At 20.0% G+C, this 21,676-nt stretch overlaps 3 protein-coding genes across 3 annotated transcripts, besides 18 other annotated features; 1 reads left to right on the plus strand and 2 right to left on the minus strand. All coding sequences in view use genetic code 6, as the record gives it.

Annotated features, from left to right (window-relative positions):
• On the plus strand, window positions 1-3,755 carry IMG5_132650 (hypothetical protein). Its single transcript, XM_004031957.1, has 2 exons — window positions 1-3,347; window positions 3,407-3,755. The coding sequence occupies exons 1-2, from the start codon at window positions 232-234 to the stop codon at window positions 3,504-3,506; spliced, it is 3,216 nt and encodes a 1,071-aa protein (XP_004032005.1). The 5' UTR covers window positions 1-231; the 3' UTR covers window positions 3,507-3,755.
• Window positions 1,789-1,975: a microsatellite.
• Window positions 1,815-1,899: a microsatellite.
• Window positions 1,850-2,007: a microsatellite.
• Window positions 1,851-1,972: a microsatellite.
• Window positions 1,901-1,953: a microsatellite.
• Window positions 2,217-2,316: a microsatellite.
• Window positions 2,219-2,330: a microsatellite.
• Window positions 2,249-2,411: a microsatellite.
• Window positions 2,268-2,431: a microsatellite.
• Window positions 2,272-2,333: a microsatellite.
• Window positions 2,376-2,434: a microsatellite.
• A 1,915-nt stretch (window positions 3,756-5,670) lies between the features above and the next one.
• Window positions 5,671-5,712: a microsatellite.
• A 654-nt stretch (window positions 5,713-6,366) lies between these two features.
• IMG5_132660 (PH domain protein) lies at window positions 6,367-8,525 on the minus strand (the record flags this gene model as incomplete). Its single annotated transcript, XM_004031958.1, has 6 exons — window positions 6,367-6,672; window positions 6,723-6,901; window positions 6,953-7,063; window positions 7,113-7,457; window positions 7,511-8,049; window positions 8,383-8,525. The coding sequence occupies 6 exons, from the start codon at window positions 8,523-8,525 to the stop codon at window positions 6,367-6,369; spliced, it is 1,623 nt and encodes a 540-aa protein (XP_004032006.1).
• Window positions 7,992-8,042: a microsatellite.
• Window positions 8,526-14,591: 6,066 nt separating the features above from the next.
• Window positions 14,592-14,621: a microsatellite.
• Window positions 14,622-15,563: 942 nt separating this feature from the next.
• On the minus strand, window positions 15,564-20,695 carry IMG5_132670 (hypothetical protein; the record flags this gene model as incomplete). The annotated part of the gene is made up of 6 exons (XM_004031959.1): window positions 15,564-16,668; window positions 16,740-18,933; window positions 19,030-19,498; window positions 19,557-19,785; window positions 19,876-20,173; window positions 20,230-20,695. The coding sequence occupies 6 exons, from the start codon at window positions 20,693-20,695 to the stop codon at window positions 15,564-15,566; spliced, it is 4,761 nt and encodes a 1,586-aa protein (XP_004032007.1).
• Window positions 15,779-15,821: a microsatellite.
• Window positions 15,894-15,942: a microsatellite.
• Window positions 15,924-15,990: a microsatellite.
• Window positions 17,460-17,511: a microsatellite.
• Window positions 20,696-21,676: the final 981 nt, after the last annotated feature.

The following is a 21,676-nucleotide window of genomic DNA, read 5'->3' on the forward strand; positions in this document are numbered from 1 at the left end:
AATAACGATCCAGAAACCATATTCATAGACTTAATAAATAATTATGAAGAGCTTACAGCCGAATTTAAGCGTTTAAATCCAAAATTAATTGATTTTTTTCGCCATAACCCAAAACTAATAAAAATACTAATCGAATATATCACTATAGAATCTCCCGACCCGTCTAATCACGATCGCGGTTATAAATTTCCTTTAGGAGCAAATGAAGTATTTAATTGCGAAGTTCCGACGATGATGTTATCATTTTTTTAAAGTCAAAGATTAACTGCCGCCTGTGAAGAAGAAAATGTTTGCAAAAAAAAATATAATTGGCCTAATATGAATAAATTATTTGAGTTTATTGAAAATAAAATAAATATTAATGAAGTTTTATCAAATTATTTTATGAATTTAATTTTAAATTTATTAAAAACAAAATAAAATTCGATGATTGAATATTTAATTTTATAAGAGGATGTTTTGGAAAATATAATGAAACATATTTATAATGACTCTATTTTGATTATTGCAAGAAATGCTTTTTTGGTAGAAAATGCTAAATAAGGTAAATAAGGTGCACTTTTAGTTTCGAGGATTTAAGAGAGGAAAATAGAAATTATAGAAAAGGAAATTTTTAATTTCTAAGAAATGTAAGATGATTAAGTTTTGAATTTCTCGAGTCTTATATGTGAGATTATTGGAAAATATTTCATTATTGTGGATGGGTAGTAGTTGATTGACTTAATAACTTCTAATAAAATAATTTTATAGATTTTTGAGATGTTTTTAAAGGGGAAAAAAATTGTTAGAAAATGTTGCTTGGACATTATTAGAGCTGTTTGTGTTTATTATGGGGATTCTTCTGCTAATTTCATGAAGAGTTACTAGGAAGGATCGGAGCATTATGAGATTATGCTTGTTTAATTTGAAGAAATGTAATTTTTTTAAAGCTTGAAGAATCATTTTGGGGAATTTTAGAAGATTTTGGAATTAAAAGAAGAGGAAAAATATTGCGGGGTGGAAAGACTGAAAATTATAGAAATTTATTAAGCAATTGTATTTATTTAATTTCCTTTTGTGAGTAGTGTTTTGAAAGAAAATGGGGGATTTGGGAAAATTTGGGAAGTTTTTTTTAAGTTTTAATGGAATAATATTATGTAGTTAAAAGTTTTGGAGTTTTTAAGAGGGATTTTAGAAAATTTGGATAAAAATAAATACCTAAAAGAGTATTTAAGGGAGATTCAGGAAAAAAGTAGATTAGTTGATTTTATGATTGAAAATACACAAAGTTTATAATTTGTATTTAATAAAGAGAGGAAAATAAATAAGGGATTTTTAGGAAATGTTGTCAGAATGGGGGAAATGCTTGATAGATTTTTTATTAAATGTAGAGAGTAAAGTACTAATACGGAGTTTTTGGGATATAGGAATGGAAAATGGATAAGTTTTATGGAAAATTTAGACCTTTTGAGGGAAAAAGGATGCAGGGATTTGGGAAAATTTGAAGATTTTTTGGATGGTGTAGGAATCGGAAATGTAGATAACTAGGAAGATGAAATGGCAATTTATAAAGAATATGAAAGGTAGTAAATGAGCTAGAAAATGAGGTAGAAAGCTAGTTATAAAGAGTAAGTTTTGTTAAAAAAGTACTTTTTGTTGAAAGTTTAGGTTGGAGGAGGGAATAATTAATGTTGTATTGAAAAAGATAAAGATGAGTAGGTGAAATTGGATGAGGAAAAGATGAAAAAAGAAGAAGAATAGAAAAAAGTAGAAAAATTAGTTAAATAAAACGATTATGAGAAACAAAAGAAAAAAGAAGAAGAGGAAAAATTAAAAAAGGAAGAAGAAGAAAGATTAATAAAAGAATAAGAAGAATAAGAAGAAATATTAAAAAAAGAAGAAGAAAGGAAAAAAGAAGAATAAGAAAGATTAAAATAAGTAGAAGAAAAATTAAAAAGAGAAGAAGAATAAAAATTAAAAGAAGAAGAGGAAAAAAGAAACAAAGAAGAAAAATAATTATAAGAAGAATTATTATTATAGGAATAAGAATAGTAAAGAAAGTAAGAAGAATTAGAAATATAAATAAAGCAAGAATAAGATTAATAAAAACTAGAATAATTATTAAAATAATAATAATAAGAAGAAGAAGAATTCAAGTTTAAGAAATAATAAGAAGAAATTCAGAAAATATTAGATGAAGTAAGAAATAAATAAGAAAAAGAAAAATAAATATAACTAGAAGAGGAAGAAAGATTAAAAAAAGATGAAGAAGAAGAAAAAAAAAGATTAAAAAAAAAATAAGAAGAAGAGGAAAGAAAATAAAAAGAAGAATAAGAAAGATTAAAAAAAGAAGATGATAACAAAAGAAAATAAAAATAAGAAGAAGAAGAAACATTAAAATAATAATAGGAATAAGAAGAAGAAAAAAAAAAAAAATAAGAAGAAGAAGAAAAAAGATTCCAGGAAAAATACCGATAATAACTAGAAATAGAAGAATAACTTCGCCAACAACAATAATAAGAAGAAAAAGAAAATAGAAAAGATAACAAAAATGACACCGAGTAAGAAAAAAAAAACTCAGAGGAAGTAAATGAGGACGAATATAATTTAGATGATGAAGAAGAAGACTAAAACAGATAATAAATGATAAACAAATTAAAGGAAAAACTAATTACTTAAGAAGAAAAAAACCAAAAATTAAAAAATATTGACTTATCAATGGCATCTTAAGAATAATAATATAAAGGTTTTAAAAAATAATAATAATTCAAATTTTAAGATGAAAAAGAAGAGGAACTTATTTTCAATCATAAATAGAAAAAATAGGAAAAAGGTTTTTTGAAAAAAAAGAATTAATTTAAAGGCTTTATGAGGTAGGAAAATGCTATTATTTAATTAGAAGAGGATTACTCGCCTTCGAATAAAAATCAAAAATAATTAACTTATGAAGAAATATAGGAGTAAATAGATGAAATAAAGTAAAAATATGATAAAGTATATGAAGAAAATTGCAAATTTTTAGACTAAGATTTGAAAAATAAATAGTTAAGGGAAAGTTACAAGGATATGTAATAAAATAACCTCGCTTATTATCATGATTAGTTTTTTAGGATTTCTTAAGAATAAAAAGTTGGGTAGGAAGATATTTATTTGAAAAGAGAAAAAGAAATGTTATTAATAAAAATATAATTTTAGATGGAATAAAAGATTTGGTAGACGAAATAATATGATTAGGGTAAAATTTTATAGTTAATGGATTGGTAAAAAAATTTTTTGGAAAATATCTAAAATCAATACGTTGATGTTGAAAATTAAATCAAAATCTCATTCTAAAATTAAATCAAAAAATAACATCAAAAATAACTTGAGTAGGAAATTAATTTCAAAGAATAAATTAAAAATATTAATTTTTAAAATATTTAATAAGATTAAATTTAAGATTCGCCTTCAAAAAAAAATCATCATTAAGCTTTTTAAAGGAAAGAATCTATTTCTAGAGGTAATTCTAAAAAATTGTCGTATATTGAAGCTGCGAAAGATGATCCTTATGATTATTAAGCAATGTCTTCTGGAAGAGATAAATCACCTAAACCTGGAAAGGGTAATTCAGCAGATTCCGAATCACCGATGATTAAAAGAATGGCTAGTAATATTAATTGACTATTTTTTAATATATAGGTAATTTTAAAATATTTGCAACACTGATATTTTATTTAAATTATAATGATATATTAAACGGATTATAAATTATTGAAAGTTTGATAATATTAATCTTCGCAACCTTTTTTAATAATTACTGACTTTTTATGATATAAAGATAATATTATAAGATCAGTTTTTTTAATTTAATTTAAGTATTGCAAATGTTTTATAATTTATTTTAATTTTAATTTTAGTTTTTTTATTTTTTATTTTTTAAATTAATTTATTAATTTTTATTATTTTAGATTAATATTAATAAAAAAAAAACATAAAATATTTAAATAAATAAAAACAAAAAAATACAATTTTTTTTTTTTTCATAAACAGTCATTAAAAATGTATATTTTTATATATTGTTTATAATAACAGAGAAAAAAAAGAACATAATAATTTAAAAGAACAAATTAAAAATTAAAAAAAAAAAAAAAAATTTAAATGTAAATAAAAATTCATAATTCATTTTTCTACATTTTAGAAATATTTTATGAATCTAATTAATTTTACAAATTTGAAATATTATTGTTTTTATTTTTAAAAAAATAAACAATCATTTTTAAAAACTCATCAATATTTTGAGCATATTAAGAAAATATTATATAACAATAATGTCCTACTAATATCCCAACGATAATATCCACAGTATAATGTATCCTAAAGGCCACCATAACAATTATCATATATATATTTATATAAAATGTTAAAAGTGCAAACCAATATTTTTTATTTTTTATCCATTCTAACATCACTAAAGTTAAAAACCCGCAATGTCCAGACCAAAAAAAATCACTCGAAGTTCCGTATGGAATTGTCAAAGAAGGAAAACCAGGATTATCCCAAATAATTCCTTAAGGATGTGGAAAAATAATTATTTTTTAAATTATATTTCTCGATATATAAAAAGCAGCCATTGAATATAAAACTCTTCCTGTATTTATATAAAAAACCCAATATGTAAATAATGTTAAAAAACTAAAATCTATACATATTGAACTGGATACTTATAACAATTTTGCAATTAAATTATCTTAGTTTACTTTTTCGTTTATTTTTGTTAAATATTCCATAAATGGGTCATGAATTTATTTATATTTCTCTCTTGGTAAAAGTTAATAATGGGCTACGGATATTAATATTAATAATATTAATGTTAGAAATGCCTTTATAAATCTTATTTATCTTTAATTTAAAAATTAAACGTCTTATTCAATCATTTTTATTTAAAAAAAAATTTATATTATATATAAATATTTAAAAAAATATAAATTATTTGCTATAATTCAATAGATAATAATATTATGTTTTATATATATATAGTAATTAACTTATATAAATATAAAATTTTAATAAATATTTTTATATATTTTTAACTAAAAATAAATATAATATTTAAATTTTTATATATTATAAAAAAAAGAATACATAATGTATCGATAATTATTTATACATAAAGCAAAAATTGATAAATAGCTTTTGAAAAAATATAACTTTTTGTAAAATTTTATAATATTTTTTATTTTACAAAATAGTTACTCATTATATTATTATAATTAATTTATTCTTATTAATTAACAAGCCAATATTTTTGGAATTTTCTGGAAAAATAACATCTTCTCCTTTATTTATTTAACTTCTCTAACATTTGAATATAATATAAAAAAATAAAATTTGCCATCATTTGTATATATGTTTTTATATCCTTCATATTTATTATTAGTCAATATCCTAATAATATATATTTTAATAATGAAAACTTTTAAATCTTTAATAAACTTAATTAATAAAATCTACTTCCAAATCCATTTATTTTTTATTTTTCTTCTCCACAATAAATATTTCCATTAGTAAAATAAAAAATTGATTCGTCATCCATTCCATTATTTTTGATTCTTTCCATATATATACTTCGAAGGATAAAAAGAAATTCCTTATCCAAATAATTAAGCATTCAAAAATTTTTCTTCTTATTAAATCAATTTTGCTTATATGGTAAATTTTGATATTATTCAAATAATTGTGATTTTATTCAAATAAAAAATTTGCATTTATTTTTAATTCATCCTTTTTTTATACATATTTATTAAAGTTTTTGTTTTTTATCTAATTAAAAAGAACTATGCTTTTACAAATTAATGTAAGAATATTTGTTTGATATTTATATATCTAGAAATTATCTGTTTAATTTGATTCTGATGTTTAGTCTTCAATTTCGTTTCCGTTTCCCATTTTTATTTATTATTACAATTTTTTTTTCTTTAAATTTTATCATAATTTATTTTATATTAATTTAATATAACAATTTTTTAAAATTATTTTATAAAATTTTTAAAATATGTTTTTTATTAAAATAATAAAATTATTAATAATCTTCTAAAGTAATTATTTAATAGAAATTTTTTACAATTTAAAAAATTATATTTTTAATTAATACTATATATATTTATGTATATGTTTTTTAAAATAAATCATTTTTCAGTAAATTTAACATCAATCTTTTATTATTCGAAATGACTTTTTAAAATATTCATTAACTCTCTCGCTTTTCTATTATGTCCATATTTTATTACAATTTCATTAGAATTAAAACCGAAAATATTTTTTATATTTACATCATATTAGAAAATAAAAGTTTTCTTTTTCAAAATATAAATTACATTCTGAATTTTATGAAGACTTACTTTTTAATATTCAGATTAAGTATTTTTCTTTTTTTTTTAAAAAAAATAAATATTTTTATTTAAGAAAAATTACTTTTGCATAAATTAGCCTTAAATCAGTTAAAACAACTTCTCTAATATTCCTTTCTGATATTTTTATTTCATCATAATATAATATACTTTCATATTTTTCAGGATTTATTTTAAGTTTCTACATAATATCAACTCCAACAACTAACTAGTATTCAAACTTAACAATTTTATCTTAAAATAATCTAGGAGGTCTACTTCTTATTTCCATTACATGTTCTTCATAAATAGCTTAATTAAGTAATCCCTTATTTTAAAAAAATATATAATTATTTTTTATTAATATAAAAAGAAAACATCAAATATATTAATTGTGTAATCATAAACGGCAACAAACGGTTTTATAAATAAAGAAGCAATTGCTTAATAAATTCCTAAGAAAAATCCTAAAATAGATCTATTTTTACAACCTTTCAATGGTCTATAATATAATCCTACAATTGCATCTTAGAAAGAATTTATTAGATTTTTCCCGCCTTTCAATAATGTATGAATATATTTTATTTATTTATTAAAAAAAAACTTACCGATAACAAATCCATCATGTAAACTTTTAATTTATCTATTAATTTTTACTTATCTTTCTTATTAATATTTTTTATGAAAAGTTAGTTTAACTAAAATTCTTGTAAATAATCCTTTTAAATATTTTATAAATAATATTATATATTTATTTTATTTATTTACCTGTAATGCTTTTAAAAGTCTGATATAAACTATATAAAGTATTTTTTATCAATGTGAAAATTCCTTAAGCTATTTTACCAATTGCTTATCTTCCTTCACCTTGAGTTAAAGCTTTTAAAGGCTCTAATATTAAATTACGAATATTAATTGTAATCTCATTCAAAAGTTTTACAGGATTCCCAATAACTTCAAAACTGCCTAAAATCTTATATATTTCTTAAATAAATTATGTTGTATAATGTTTAGTTATCCTTGCATTAATATTTTCTGGTGTATTATATAAAAAAGATTAATTTAATGCATTTAATTTTATATTTGCTTAATCGATAGATACTAGCTCAAGTCCTGTTTTAAAATAAATTAAAAAATAATATAAAAACAAAAATATAAATATTAACCTAATTATGAGAAAATTAATAAAGGTGAAAATGCTGAAACTTATTATTTTTTTTTTTTATTATCAGACATATTCAAAGTCAGGCAAAAATAAATAGGCTAAAAATTCAATTATTTAATATAAAGAGATTTTCTATAATTAGTGGTTGATTGGTTTAAATTATTTAAAAGGAAAGTTTCTAATTTTTAAAATTGGAAATTTTATGAAATTCTAACAACTTCCTTTTTGATTTTTTCAGGATTTTCATATATAAGTTTATCTAATTGTGATTTAAAACAAATAATAGTTTAAATTATTTATTAATCTAGTTTAATTTCGAAATAATCTATGAAAATTTAAAGTGAATTAATCCATTAAATATTTTCTTTGTTTTATTCAGATTTCTAATTAAATTAAATTAATGATTCGGAATTTTATTCAACTTAAATATTTTCTTAATCTTCGTCTTATGTGATCATTTTTTTATCTTAATCTGTATTAATATTATTATTTTAAATATTTTATTTATTATTGTTTTAATTATTATCTTAATTTAGATAACTTTATTTTTTTGTTTTTCGCCTTGACATATTTTATTTTAATTACATTTCTGTGCTTTTTTTAATTTGTTAATTATTATTAATTAATATTTGAACATCTTGATTTATTAATTATCCCTAATCTTAATTATTTGAAGTAAATGTTTAGATATTCTATTTTACATCTTCTTAAGAATCTATATTAATTTACACATGCTTTTATTAAAGTTAAGACTATTTTAATTAATTTACAGATTAGTCATTATTTTAATTATTTTCTTTAATTTTTTATTCTTAGTAATTTTCCTCTACTAAATTCACTTATTCATTATTAATATTTTTCCAATTAATTTACACAAAAACAAAGGGCGGTGGATTTTCTCCAACACTTTTCTTATCTGAAGCAAAGACAACAGGATATTAAACCTACTCACTTTAATTATTTATATAAATATTTTCTACGTTTAACTATAAGAAACTATTCTAAACGACTTTCATTTTTTATAAATTTCCTGAGCTTTAAAATTATTCTTCATTTTCGTCTTTTTCCATTATTGTCATTATTTTATTTGGAATTTATTTATTTTCAACTTCTTCCTCTTCATGTTCTTCATATATGTATTTTATATTCTTCGTAAAAATACACAGCAAATTTTTTAAAGTTATTGAAAATAACTCTTAAGTTCTATTATCTATAATACTTATCCCTATCATATTACCTATATGTAATTTATTAACTTAGTTTATTGTTTTAAAAGGTTTCCCGTCTTCATCATATGTATATATATTATTTTATAAAATATTTTTTTTTTTATCATTTGCTCCTTGATTTCTCACAAAAAAAGTTATTTCCATTGTTCCATTTCTAGGTTCTATTTTAAATTCCACCTTTTCAGGTGTGTTTACTAATATTGAGGAATTGATACAATTATACCATTCTATGTATTCTTAGGTTTCTAATTTAAGTCTTATTTCTATTGCTTTTTAAGACTTAGTGGTTATGATAAAACCATTTCGGCTTTATTCTAATTTAGCACCTATTATATTTAGGGCATATTTTTTAATTTTATTTACATAGAGTTTCAGTTTTTACTTATTGATATTTAAAACACAATAATATTATTAAAATGAATCTTAGAAATTCTCACATATATCCAAATATCCTTTTTTGAATAAAATCTTATTTTTTTTATTTGCTAAATTTTCTTGTTATTAAGTATTAAATTCATTATTTTTTTGCAAAATAATAGGCCCATAGTCTTTTAATTTATCCAAATTATAAATTTGTCTAACTTATTCAATTTCTACCATTATTTCTTTATCTCCATCTATTAACCAATGGTCCCATGTAAATCTAATCCTTTAACGAGGAAAAACTACCTTCTTTTCGGTAAATAGGTTTTTTTTTTATTTGTAACAACACAAAAAGTTTTACTTTTTATTTGTAATATGTTATTATATAAATATTTCATGATGAGTTTAGTTGAATATTATATATGGCGGTTACTATTTTTCTGTTATTTTTACACATAAAACATTATTTTGGGAAACTATGTTAACATTTATGTATTTGAAAAATTGTTTGTTGTTGTTTTTAGAATAAGGAACTTTTATAGAAAATTCACTTAACTTTATTTTATTTTTATATAATTAAATTAATTATTTTTTAATTTATTTTTACTTCGCTTATTACAAAAGGACTACTTACTAAATTTTAAATATTTATTAAATTTAAAGTTTTTTATTTTTAATTTTTATTGTTCTCATTTTTTAGTAATTCAGACTAATCAATAATTCTTAAAAATATTGCTTTCTTACTATTTTTAGAATGCCAGTAAAATTCTAAAGGAATTTATGGTCTTACTGTTTAAAAGAACGATAAATTATTTTAATCCTCATGGTATTCATAAATGGCAAAATTTAATTAAGTCTAATTAAATATATAATATTTAGGTGTGATTTCTATAATATTAGTTCTAAAAAACTTTCCTTAACATTAAATAATATTTATGTTGACTTCGCAATCTTTAATAGAGCCTTCATTTTATAAAGCTACAGTGACGTAATTTTTTTATTATAAATTGATATTTTCTGACCAATGATTAAAACTGTTTCGCTCGCCTTTAATTGCAATTTTCATTTATTTAACAGATTTGGACATAGAAAATACTGCAATAGTTTCCATTTATTATTTCAATAAAATTTTATTAGTCCTAATTTACTTAATGAAATTTTACATATAAGAATTTTTTTTGGTTGAATCTAAAGCATCTAAGACTAATTTTTTGTTCTGTAAATTTTAATTTTGTTAATTAGCATAATTTTATTATTAATTTGAAAATTTAATATTATTATTAGTATTTTATTATGTATTTTTTTTTTCTTACTATGATTATAGATTGTTATAATTATGGTCTAATTCTCCATATTCTATAATGTCTTTATAAACTAAATGAAGCTAAGTTTAATTTTAAATAACGTATGGGAAATACATTATTATATGACGACAATATTTAGAAATTTTAATATATTCTAAATGAAGATAGTTATCAGTTTTACTTTAGATATTTTTAACTTTTTTAACTTTAGTTTTTTTAAAGTTTTAAGGGAAAACTTTGATTTTAGCTTGCACATATTATTTCTTGAATTCTATTTTTTATTAATTTTCATTATCTTTATTAAAAAACTTATCATCTAAAACATGTAGTTGAATTAATTAATTCCACTTAACATTATAAGGAACATATGATCTATCCATATTTATTTTTTCAACAATTCCTTTATCTCCTACATTAATAAAAAAATTAAAAATGGTTGCATTAGTGACCTTTATTATAGGATTAAATACCAGAAAAGTATCATAGCAATATTATTATTCTTCTTTTTAATACATAGATTTGACATCTTATTTATTTTTTACTGTAGAGATAAAAAAATACTATTCTTAAGCATTTATTTCCACATCTTATTTATGGATAAGCCTTTGTTTTTCTTCTACTTAACCCAAAACTTCCAAAAATAAATTTTCTTCATCATTTTCGTAGTCTGAAAAAAAACTATCTGTTCTAATTAGTTCGTTTAGACTGTAAAAATTAATGATTTTTTTTTTCTCAGTATCATCTAATATTTAAAATCCTACAAATGTTGTTTTTAATAAAAAAGGTAAAGGAACTGTAAAATTAGTCTGTTTTTCTATTATGAATGTATTTTTTTCATATATTTCAAATAAGTCTATTTCTATATATGAAAATAAGTGTTTACGATTTTCATTATTTTAATCTTACTATAAATTTTTTTGATTATCCTTACTTTTTTGGTCTCTATATTTGGAAATTTTATCATCGTCTTCACATACAAAGAAATATATTTTGATTCTTACATCCAAATTATTATATAAATTCACTAACGAACATAACTTTACAATCTTATGACCTTATTTTTAGTCTATACTGATATCTACAACTAAAAAATGCTTATCTGAACCTTCTAGTTTTTTTTTTTTATTAAAAATAAGATCCCTGAATGTCTATTATTTTTAAATGTCATTCACTTTATCAAATTTTTATGCTTATTATGTAAGAAAATTTTAATTAATTTAATTATTTACATTATTCTCTATATTCTATTATAATTTCTCAATCTAATAGAATTGCTTTCCTACAAAATCTAAAGAAATATTATTAATGGTCCTAAGTTCACTAAAATTTTTCGCAACAGAAATTTTCTTTTCTTTTTTCTATTAAGGCTTTTTCAAATTCAAATTATTTTCTATATTTTTACTTGAACTATATGGACTATAGGGTTCTTAATAGTTACTTGTCATATTGGTAAATGTAATATTCGTTTAGTTAAAAGTATTCGACTAATTTATATTTAGTATTTCTTTTGTATTAAAAACCTGTTATTTATTCATTTAAATTTGCGTTTATGTGTTTTAAGTATTAAATTTTGATTAAGTTAATTATTTTTAGATTTCGTTCGCTATATTATTGACGTATTAAATTTCTAGTTTTTTTAGTTTTTTTTCTTTATCTTCATTTAGTATTATAAAATTTACTATAAAACTCCCTCCTTTTTATTAGTATCCTGTATTTTCTTACTATTGTGCGTATTTTGGCTCTATGTTTTTGCAGATACCTTGCTATATGAACTGTATGAGAATTTCTTCAAAAGTAACTTTTTTTTTATCTCCGACTGTAAAAAGTACACTGAAACCCAAATTATTTTAAATTTAGTAAGGATCTTCATGACTTTGGGGTTCGTTGTAAATTCGAGAAACTTCCAAAGCCGTTTCTATTAAAGCTGTACTAATGTTTAGATTTAAAGAATTTTCATTTAAAATAACGTTTTAGGGAGGTTACGTTTTTCTTTTTCGATTAGATTTTTATTTCTTGCATATTTTTTTTTCTTTTTTGATAAAGTTCATTACTTCTAAAAGGGAGTCTTATTATTTTTAATCATAAAATTTATTTTCTGTATTAGTTTGAGTTTGACGAACTAGGAAAGTCCAAGGTTCTAAAAATGGTTCATAATATAGGCTTCTTTTATTAAAATATTTTATTTTTATACATCCTTTTATTCCCATGGCAAAATTATCGTCTCTAGTTATTTTTTTTAGAATTAGTTTTGACAATTTTAATTTAGATATTTAATTACCAAATGAATTTTTAAATACTTCTATTTTAAATCTTTAAATTTTTATTTTCATTGTGTTTATACACCTTTCTTTGAATTAATTAGGCTGCTATTATTAAATTTCCTCATAAGTCATTCTTTAGGGTTCACAAGGGCTGATATATACTAGGTTTTTAATTTAAGTTTATTCAGAAAAATAGTAGGTGAAATTCTATGAGTCGACAAAATTATTTGTCAAACCTTCTAGAGAGGCTTGGTTTTTTTCCGGTTTAAACATTATTTTTTGTTGGCATTATTCTTTGTAAATTAAATATGTAGAAGGGGTGAAAAGATTGGAAGTTATTCCAACGATTTTTTTAATTTTCGAAATACAAATTATTATATTTCGGAATTTACGGATTTTTCTATTGTCAATTTTTATTTGAATTTCTTATTAAGTGAAGGGGTTTTCTTCTTAATAATCATTTTCTTCAGCATCCAGTTCTTCCAAAAGTTTAAAATTTTATTATTGATTATTATTATTGTATCTATTTTTATAAAAGCCGATTTTATATTTATTACTAAATTCAATATGGAATGGAATTATTATGTTTTAATTTTGATCTTACATAATTAATTAATTGCTTTCTAAATTTATAATAGGTAATTTATTTTCATATTCTTCATCTTATTATTAGTTTTTTTTCATTTGATCTTAATTTTTTATACTATCTCTATTTTGAGCATCAATAATTCCTTTACTATTATCTTCTGACTAATCTTTAATTTTCATGTAATTTTTCATAAGTTTTATTGTGGAGTTTCTATAAAAATTCTACAATTATTTTCCATATAAATTATAAACGTATTCTGATTTAAAAATCTACACACGATTTAGCATTGCTTTTATTTCCATTAAAGCACTTCCTGGTCCCATTCCACTATCTCCTATCCATTCTTATAAATAATTTACATCCATATTTATTCCTAAACAGTTTTATTTATAATCCGTTAGATCTTCCTATAATAGAGCCCAAAAATTTTAAATTTAAATTTTTATTATCATTGCTGGATAATTATTGTAATTAGGAGCCCTAAAATGTTATTTACTTTCTATATCATCAGAACCATTGAACGGAGTTCTGAAAAAAGCCACTAAATCCATGACAAAATCATTCAAGAAAATAAAGTTTTTATTTTAAATGTTTATCTTTATTAACTTTTCGCCATCTGGCTAAGTAATAAAGGCTAACATGAAATCACATACAGGCTAAAAATGCAAATTTTGACTTTCATTGAAATTTTAATTATTAAATAATATCGGTTCGTTATCTTTTTCTAATTCTTGCTAATCTTCAGTTGCTGTGGACTTTCTTTGATTAAAATAATCATACATTTTTGAAAGCTAATAATTTTTAAATTATTCTTTCATAAAATGAAATTAATGTATTAATTATTATTGAGTGTCTTGCAAGGTTTTATCTATTTTTATTTATAACTTTATATTTATTTATTTATTTTGTTTACTTAAACACTATTTATAATTTTATATAATCCATTTTCTTCCTTTAGGAAATTAATCTTAAGGCCAATTATTTATATCTTATTCTTTTATTTATTTTTAAAAATAATATAAAAAATTATTAAAAAAAGTACTTATAAATAAATGTTTAATTTAATCATTTTCTAAGAGCATATTTTTATTACTATTGGCATTATTTGCATAAAGAATACTTTCGCCTGTTTAGCCTATTTATTTATTTTATTTGGACTTTCCTTTTTATATAATGTATTAATTTTATTCTTTTGATTTTTTTCTTTTTTAACAAATTTATGAAAAGAAGTGTTTTATTTTATCCCATAAACTTTTTTCGCATAATTATTTTTTATTTTTATCATTTTCTTTATTAAGTTCTTCATTTACACTATTTATAGCTGAAATATTTTCAATATTTTGATTATTTTTATTTTAATTATTTTGATAAGGACATTATTAATTATTTTGTTGTTTTTGTAATTCTTTTTGTTTTAGTTCTTCAAAAAAATTATTCACTTCCAAATCAGCACTTTGAATACTATCTGTATCCTTATATTCTTTATTTTTAAAATTTACTTTGCTATTCATTTAATCTTATTACCATTAACTAATATCAAATAAAATAGAATCATTTTACATTTAAGATGTCATTCTAAAATCTTTCATTTATAAAGAACGAGCCCATAATTTCATTATTTTCCCTCCATTTTCTTTCATACAAAAATGAAAAACTACATTTTTTAACTATAATTCAACTTTTATTCGAATAAATAAATACAAAATATATTTAATTTACCTAAACTCACTGGATTATGTATTATAAAGATATTTTAATATTATTACTAATTTTCTTGAGTTTAACTTTAAGCTATTTATTTTAAAAAATTTTCGAATTTTTTATTAATTTATTTTTTTTCAGCTTTTTATTTCTGATTAGGTGTCCAAAAGTTGTTCTTTTATTTTTGCTTGTTAGATTTTTATTTTACTCCTTTTAAATAATCTGGGATATCATTATTTAATCTAATATCTTAATAATAAAAATTATAATATTAAGTAATATAATATAATAAATCATCTCTCTATCCCTAAAAGCATTTTAAATTAATTTAACCTATTTCTATATCGCTAAATTACCATACCTTTTTATTTTTATTTATGTTTTAATAAAATTAATATAAATAATTTATACATTATTATTTTCTATATCATAATCAGAATCAATAAATACATTTCGGGGTGCTTCACCTAGATTTTCCTAAAAAAGCTTACATAAAATACAAAAATCTTTATCATATAAATAAAGATCTAGATAAGGTAGTTTTACTTAAATTTTCATAGGTTTTAATTATTATTCGATATGCGTGTAATTATAAAACCCTTTGTCATCAAAAATTATTTTTATTTCTACTGAAGGTATATTTTTAGGACCTTTAATTATTAAATCCTATATTAAATATTTTTTAATTAATAAAAAATATATATATTATGTATTTTACCTTATTCAAATATTCTTCAGTTGAATAAACTTACAAATCCCATAAAAATATGCGTTGAACTTCTATAACATTATTTGAAACTTTTTAAAATTATTATTTTTAACTTTAATTATTTGCTTCTGTATTTAATTATTATGTTTATGTATTATTTTCTAGAAGTTAAATGTTATTTAAGTTTTCTTAATTTTTAAACAACAAATTATCATTCGAGTTATTATTTTATTAATTCGAATTAAATTGTTGATTAGAATTATATTATTAATTAGAAAATTATTATTAATTATTAAATATAGAAGTTTATTATTATTTTTAAATTCTTACTGTTTATATTTAGCTTTTATATATTTCTTAAATTTTTATAAATTCAGCCTCATTAAAACTACTTATTACGTCTTAAAAAGAACCTCTATAGGAATTGCTTTAAGAAAAAACTTCCTATTAAGTTTAATTAGTCTCATTTTCAAAAAAATGCAATCCTTTGTCTATTAAACCATTTTAAATAAATTCCATTCCCCACTTTCCTGTAAACCAAAATCCGATTTTGGAAAATTTGAGAAATAATCCGTCTTTTTCACTTAAAGAGTTTCTATATACAGAAGTTATGGAGTCTATAATCGCTATCTCTATTCTTGAGTCTGAGTATACTTATTCCTAATCAGTTTTATTTTCTTTGAATTTTTATTATTATTGTTTTGCTTTTGGAGTTTTTAATGAATAAATTAAATCGTGTTTTTGTTTAATTAATAATCGGCTATAATTTTTCATAAAATTAATATCTTCTACTGTAGTTTTATTTTATATAGAATTCATAAGAAATTTAAGGATATATGTTTGGAGTTCTATCGTATTTTTTTTTAAGAAAACTATTTTTGAGTTCTTGATTTTAACTCCTATGTATGTAGAGTAATTATTATTTTAGTTTATTAGTTCCGTATTTTTTATATTAAATTCTAAACTTAATTCATTTTATCCGTTTTCAATGTTACCTAATATTCTTAATAAAATAAAATATTTTAAAAAATTGTATATATAAATATCAAAAAAAATGTAGTTATATATTTATACTAAGTATGTAATCCTGAAAATTATCCGACATCAAATAAAGAAATATTTTTAGAGATAAATTTCATCTAAGTGTCGTTTTCAAAGTTTTTTTAATTAAATAAAATATCTTTCATATTAAGCACAAAAACAGGTAATAATTTGTTATTTTAGTCTTTACTTTTAAGGCTTGAATTATGCAACATTATTACACTCAGTGAAGGTATTTCTACTCTTATATTTGACAATATTACTTTATTATTTTCATCTAAATTATTTTCCTCCAATTTTTTTTAATTATTTTTTTAAGTTTTTTATTCCTAAAATGTAGCCGTGAAACCTTTCGTTTACATAAATTCTTTATAATCTTCGATTCTTTAGTTTATATAAATCGAAGTAATATCTAAAATGCCTTTTAAATAGGCTATTTAAACTGGATCTAAAGTAAGAATCGTACTTTTTAATTCCAAATTAATTTTCAAAGGAGTAATCAATCCTTAAAATTTTGGATAGGCAAAAAAATACTATTCATTATATGAAATAATAGAAACTGAAATATCAGGTAATATATCTTCTTATTAAGTTTAAAATTTATTAAAACCTTATTAAAAATTTAAAATAAGAAATTTTTTTTAGGAATTTTTTTCAAAACAAAGTGAACATTTTTCATTGTTTTTATTTTTAATCATCAGATTTTCTTCTTCAAATTTTAATAAATCTACAAAAATTTGATTTTCATTTTCGTTTTATTATTTTTAATTAACTTTATTTTTATCATTTATTTATTAATTTATTTAATTGAAAAAATACTTCATATCTTAATCAAAACTTTCATTTATAGTTTCTATATTCCCTTCTGCTTTTTTTATTAAATTAAAATTAATTTTTAAATCAGAATTATTTGAAGACGAATTATTATTATTATTAATACTTAAAAATTGATTTATTTTTTTATTTTTGGGACATTCTTTTAACATAATCATCTAATAGTCACTTTCTGACAATTATTTAGTGCTCAATTACTTTATTTTTTCCTAGATTTTCTACTAACAACAATTTTAATTTTAAATAATAAATTCATTCAATTGAATATTTTAAAAATTCTCAAAAAATTTACTTTATGATAAAAATGTGACATTATGACCTGTAATACTCAATATATTATTAGAATGGAAAAACTAATCTTTTATTTTTTGGATTTTTTCATTTGGACAAACCAGTAGATTTATTTAAAATCCTTCTAAAAAAACTTCTAAAGTATTAAAAAAGTGCGTTTTTAGCATTTCCTTTATATTATCCGGATAATGAACATGCTATTCGATTTATTTTTTTAATTAAGAAGTCATAAAAGACCTATTTTTTTCGTCATTTTATTAAAATTATAAGTTTTGTTTTTCATCCCATTCATTTATTAATGTTTAAAAATTATACCCTTTGATACTCCATAATTAAAATAAATAAATTATTGTTTAGAGTTATTTTATTGATAAATTTATGATTAAAAAGGGTAATTAGATTTTACATATTTGACTTTGGGGAGTTATTTTTTTTTACAAGTTTATCTTTTTATTGTTATCGAGGTAAATTATAGAGCCTACTACTTTTTAAGCGTAAGTGTTTTCTATTTTTATTTATAAGGAAAGCGATTCTAGTATTATTTCTTACTCTCCTGCATTTTTTTCAGTAAAGTCTTCAGTTTTTTCATTTTAATCTTCTTTTACTTATTCTTTTACATCTTCTTGCTCATATTCGACTGTATTTAGTCTTTTAGATGATTTTTGTTCAACTTTCTTGTAATTATATAAAAAAATATTATATTTTTCCTCCCAATCATAACTTTTGACTATTAAAATTTTAAAGCAATCTATTGCGATTATTAAAGGTTCCTAAATTTAATTAAATAAATCCATTTAGATTTAAGAAGCTGATTTTATTCTTAAATTTTATTCGTCATATACTTCTTTATTTATTAAAGTATCATGTTCCCTTTTTAAAATTTAAATTTTTTTTATTTATAAGGCTAACATTTCTGATTATAATTGATAATTTGTAGGAATAAAAACGTTTATTTTTCCAATTTAAAATGAAATGTTGGTAAAGCAAGTTTTCTCAATGTCTTTTTGAATAAGGAAATTATTGAAATATTCTTCTTATTTATAAACATTTTATTTTTCTTTTAAATTATTTTCCATTTTTTAATCTTTACTAATAATTTAATCTGGATCAAATAGTAATAATTATGTTAAAACATCTAATTTTTAAATATATTTTTATATAAAAAAATAATATAAATATTATATGTATATTTATTTACTGCATCTCTCTACAAAAGGCTTTGTTAAAGTAATTTTTATTACTGGAATGTTAATGTCAAGATTTTAATTTGATATATATAGATTATCTTTGGTGCCTGTTTACTAAAGATTTTTTGAAGATTGGTTTTTGAATACTATTTGTATTCCTTCGTTTATTTACATTAATATATTATAATGCTTATTTAAAGAATGCATGTCAGTTATTTAAAAAGAATCCAAATCAAATTGTATTTATTGTAATTTAGTATTATCTTGGCTATATATGAGTAAAAAATTATTTATATGTAGATGCAAAAGTAATTTTTTTGAATTTTTCAAATTGTTAAAATTCCAATTTTAACCTTCTAATATTTTTGAAGAATTTATCTTTTTGATATTATTTTTGTCTTTTTCTAGATTTTCTTGAAATTACTTCAGTCCTTTTTTACTTAATTCATGAAGAAAAGTTTTTTTTATATGAGTTAATATCTAATTTTTTATATTTGAGATATTTTTATTAATATATATAAATATTTTTGCTTTTTACTTATTCTTAAAGTTTAGGATTATTTCTAAATGAGTTTTTAAATAGTTTAGCTTAATAATGAAGATTTTTTATATCTTTCAGCATTTCGTTTTCTTCTACTAGAATATGGAAACTAAAAATATCTAATTCAATGTTAAATGTAATTTATTATTTTTTACTTTTAGAATTTGAATTGTTATGTGATTACTCTTATTAAATTTTTTCATTAATTATTTAATCAAAGGATTCACTTTATTTTTAATTTTGCTATTTTTTTGGAAAAAAGGTATCATCATCCAAATAAAATACATTCAAATTAAGAATTATATTTTTTTAGAACTACTAATCAATACTATAAAACCATTTTTCTGCTTCATATTTATGATTAAAGTTGCTCGAATTTAATTTTTCTTTATTTTCGACAATATTATTAATGGCCATTTTTCTTAAGATTATTAATTGTTATAAAGGAAATTCCATTTCAAAATTTTCCAAAAAGTAAACTTCGTTTTCTTTTAGCCTTGAATTTATTCGCTTTTTCGTATAATATCTTCTATATTTAGCAGCTCGCAAAAAACCCACTAAGCTTTTTTGCTTCATTTTGATTGATAATTTTTTTAAAGTTATTACTTTATCAACTTTATATATATATATATGTCATTTTAAATATTGTTAAAAATATATATTTAAATACTTATATATTTCCACCATTACATAGCTCCATTACAAACTAATTGATTGTCTAAAGGTATTTCTAAAGGTCTTATTTTAGGCCTTTCAGAATTGTAGTTCGCTAATTCTTTTAAAGATTTGATTAATAGCCTTACTTAGTTTTATTTTAGGAATATTACTATGTCATTTGTGGTTATATTAATTTCAACTTTCGGATATTCTAATAAATCGAGTTTTACTTTTATGGATATGTTAAAATTTTTCAGAATGTAGTTTTCTGATTTTTCATGTTGCATTTATTCTTCTGATGGCTTTTCATCTTGTTTTTGGAATTTTTGAGAAAAATACCCGGTTTTTTTCGCTTTTATATTAAAATAATTATCATTCTATATTTATGTTTATAATAAAAATTCAAATATAAATTAAATTTTAAATTATATATGAATATATTATTTAAACCATAATAAATGTATCTAAAAAGCTATCATAAAATTCGAAAAAGACTCCAATATTTTTAATTTAAATATCTTTGAAAATCGAATATTAAGAATTGTTTTTAAATTATTAATCAACATTTCCTAAACTAATAGATTCAACATTAAATCCAACTTTTATAATTTCATAATTGCTAATCTTTTTTAAAAATAAATTATTATTTTTAATTTTAATTTTAATTAAAAAATATTTTTCTTTAAATAAATTATAAATAGATATTTTACATGATATATATTAACTAATTCAAGTTCATTTATTTATATTTAAAAATTAGATATAATATTATACAACATATTTTAATAAAATGGTTCTTTTTTTTATTCTTCTTTATTTTATAAGTTATTTATTATTTCTTATTATTTTTTTATTGTCTCTAATTGTTTTTTAAAAAATAAATCTACTGATGCTTCGAATTATTATAATGTATCTAATTTTATTTATAAAAGTTTTAATTAAGTTTCTTTTTTTTCTTCTTCAGTCTATTCTAATTTATTATTAACAATCATTTTTACTCCATTTATTAAAATTTAAATAGGCTTTTTTTATTTAAATAAAAGTGGATTTATATATTTTTTTCATATTATATATATATTAATTTTTTTACTTAAGCATTTATTGATTTCCATGGAATTTTTATTTTCAACTCTTTTATAATCGAATTAACAACCTCAATATTAATACCATATAATAAAAATATTTCCTTTTTAAACACTAAATCTTTAATTATGATTTCACCTTAAAAAATTATTTATATTATTTATCATAAAAAAAATATTATTAATCATTTTTACCTTTCCAAAATCCTATATCTATTTGTTAATTGTCTAATGATACAAAATATGGTTTTAAAAACTATTTTTTTATTATTTGGAAGTTTATTAAAAAAAAATGTTTTATATACTTTGCTAATAAGAACTGAACTTAACCAGTTAAAAGGCAAAAACTTTTACATATAAGCAAGTAATTTTTAATAA

Source organism: Ichthyophthirius multifiliis (assembly GCF_000220395.1).
Source record: "Ichthyophthirius multifiliis unplaced genomic scaffold scaff_1120509251034, whole genome shotgun sequence".
In the NCBI taxonomy this organism is placed as follows: domain Eukaryota; phylum Ciliophora; class Oligohymenophorea; order Hymenostomatida; genus Ichthyophthirius; species Ichthyophthirius multifiliis.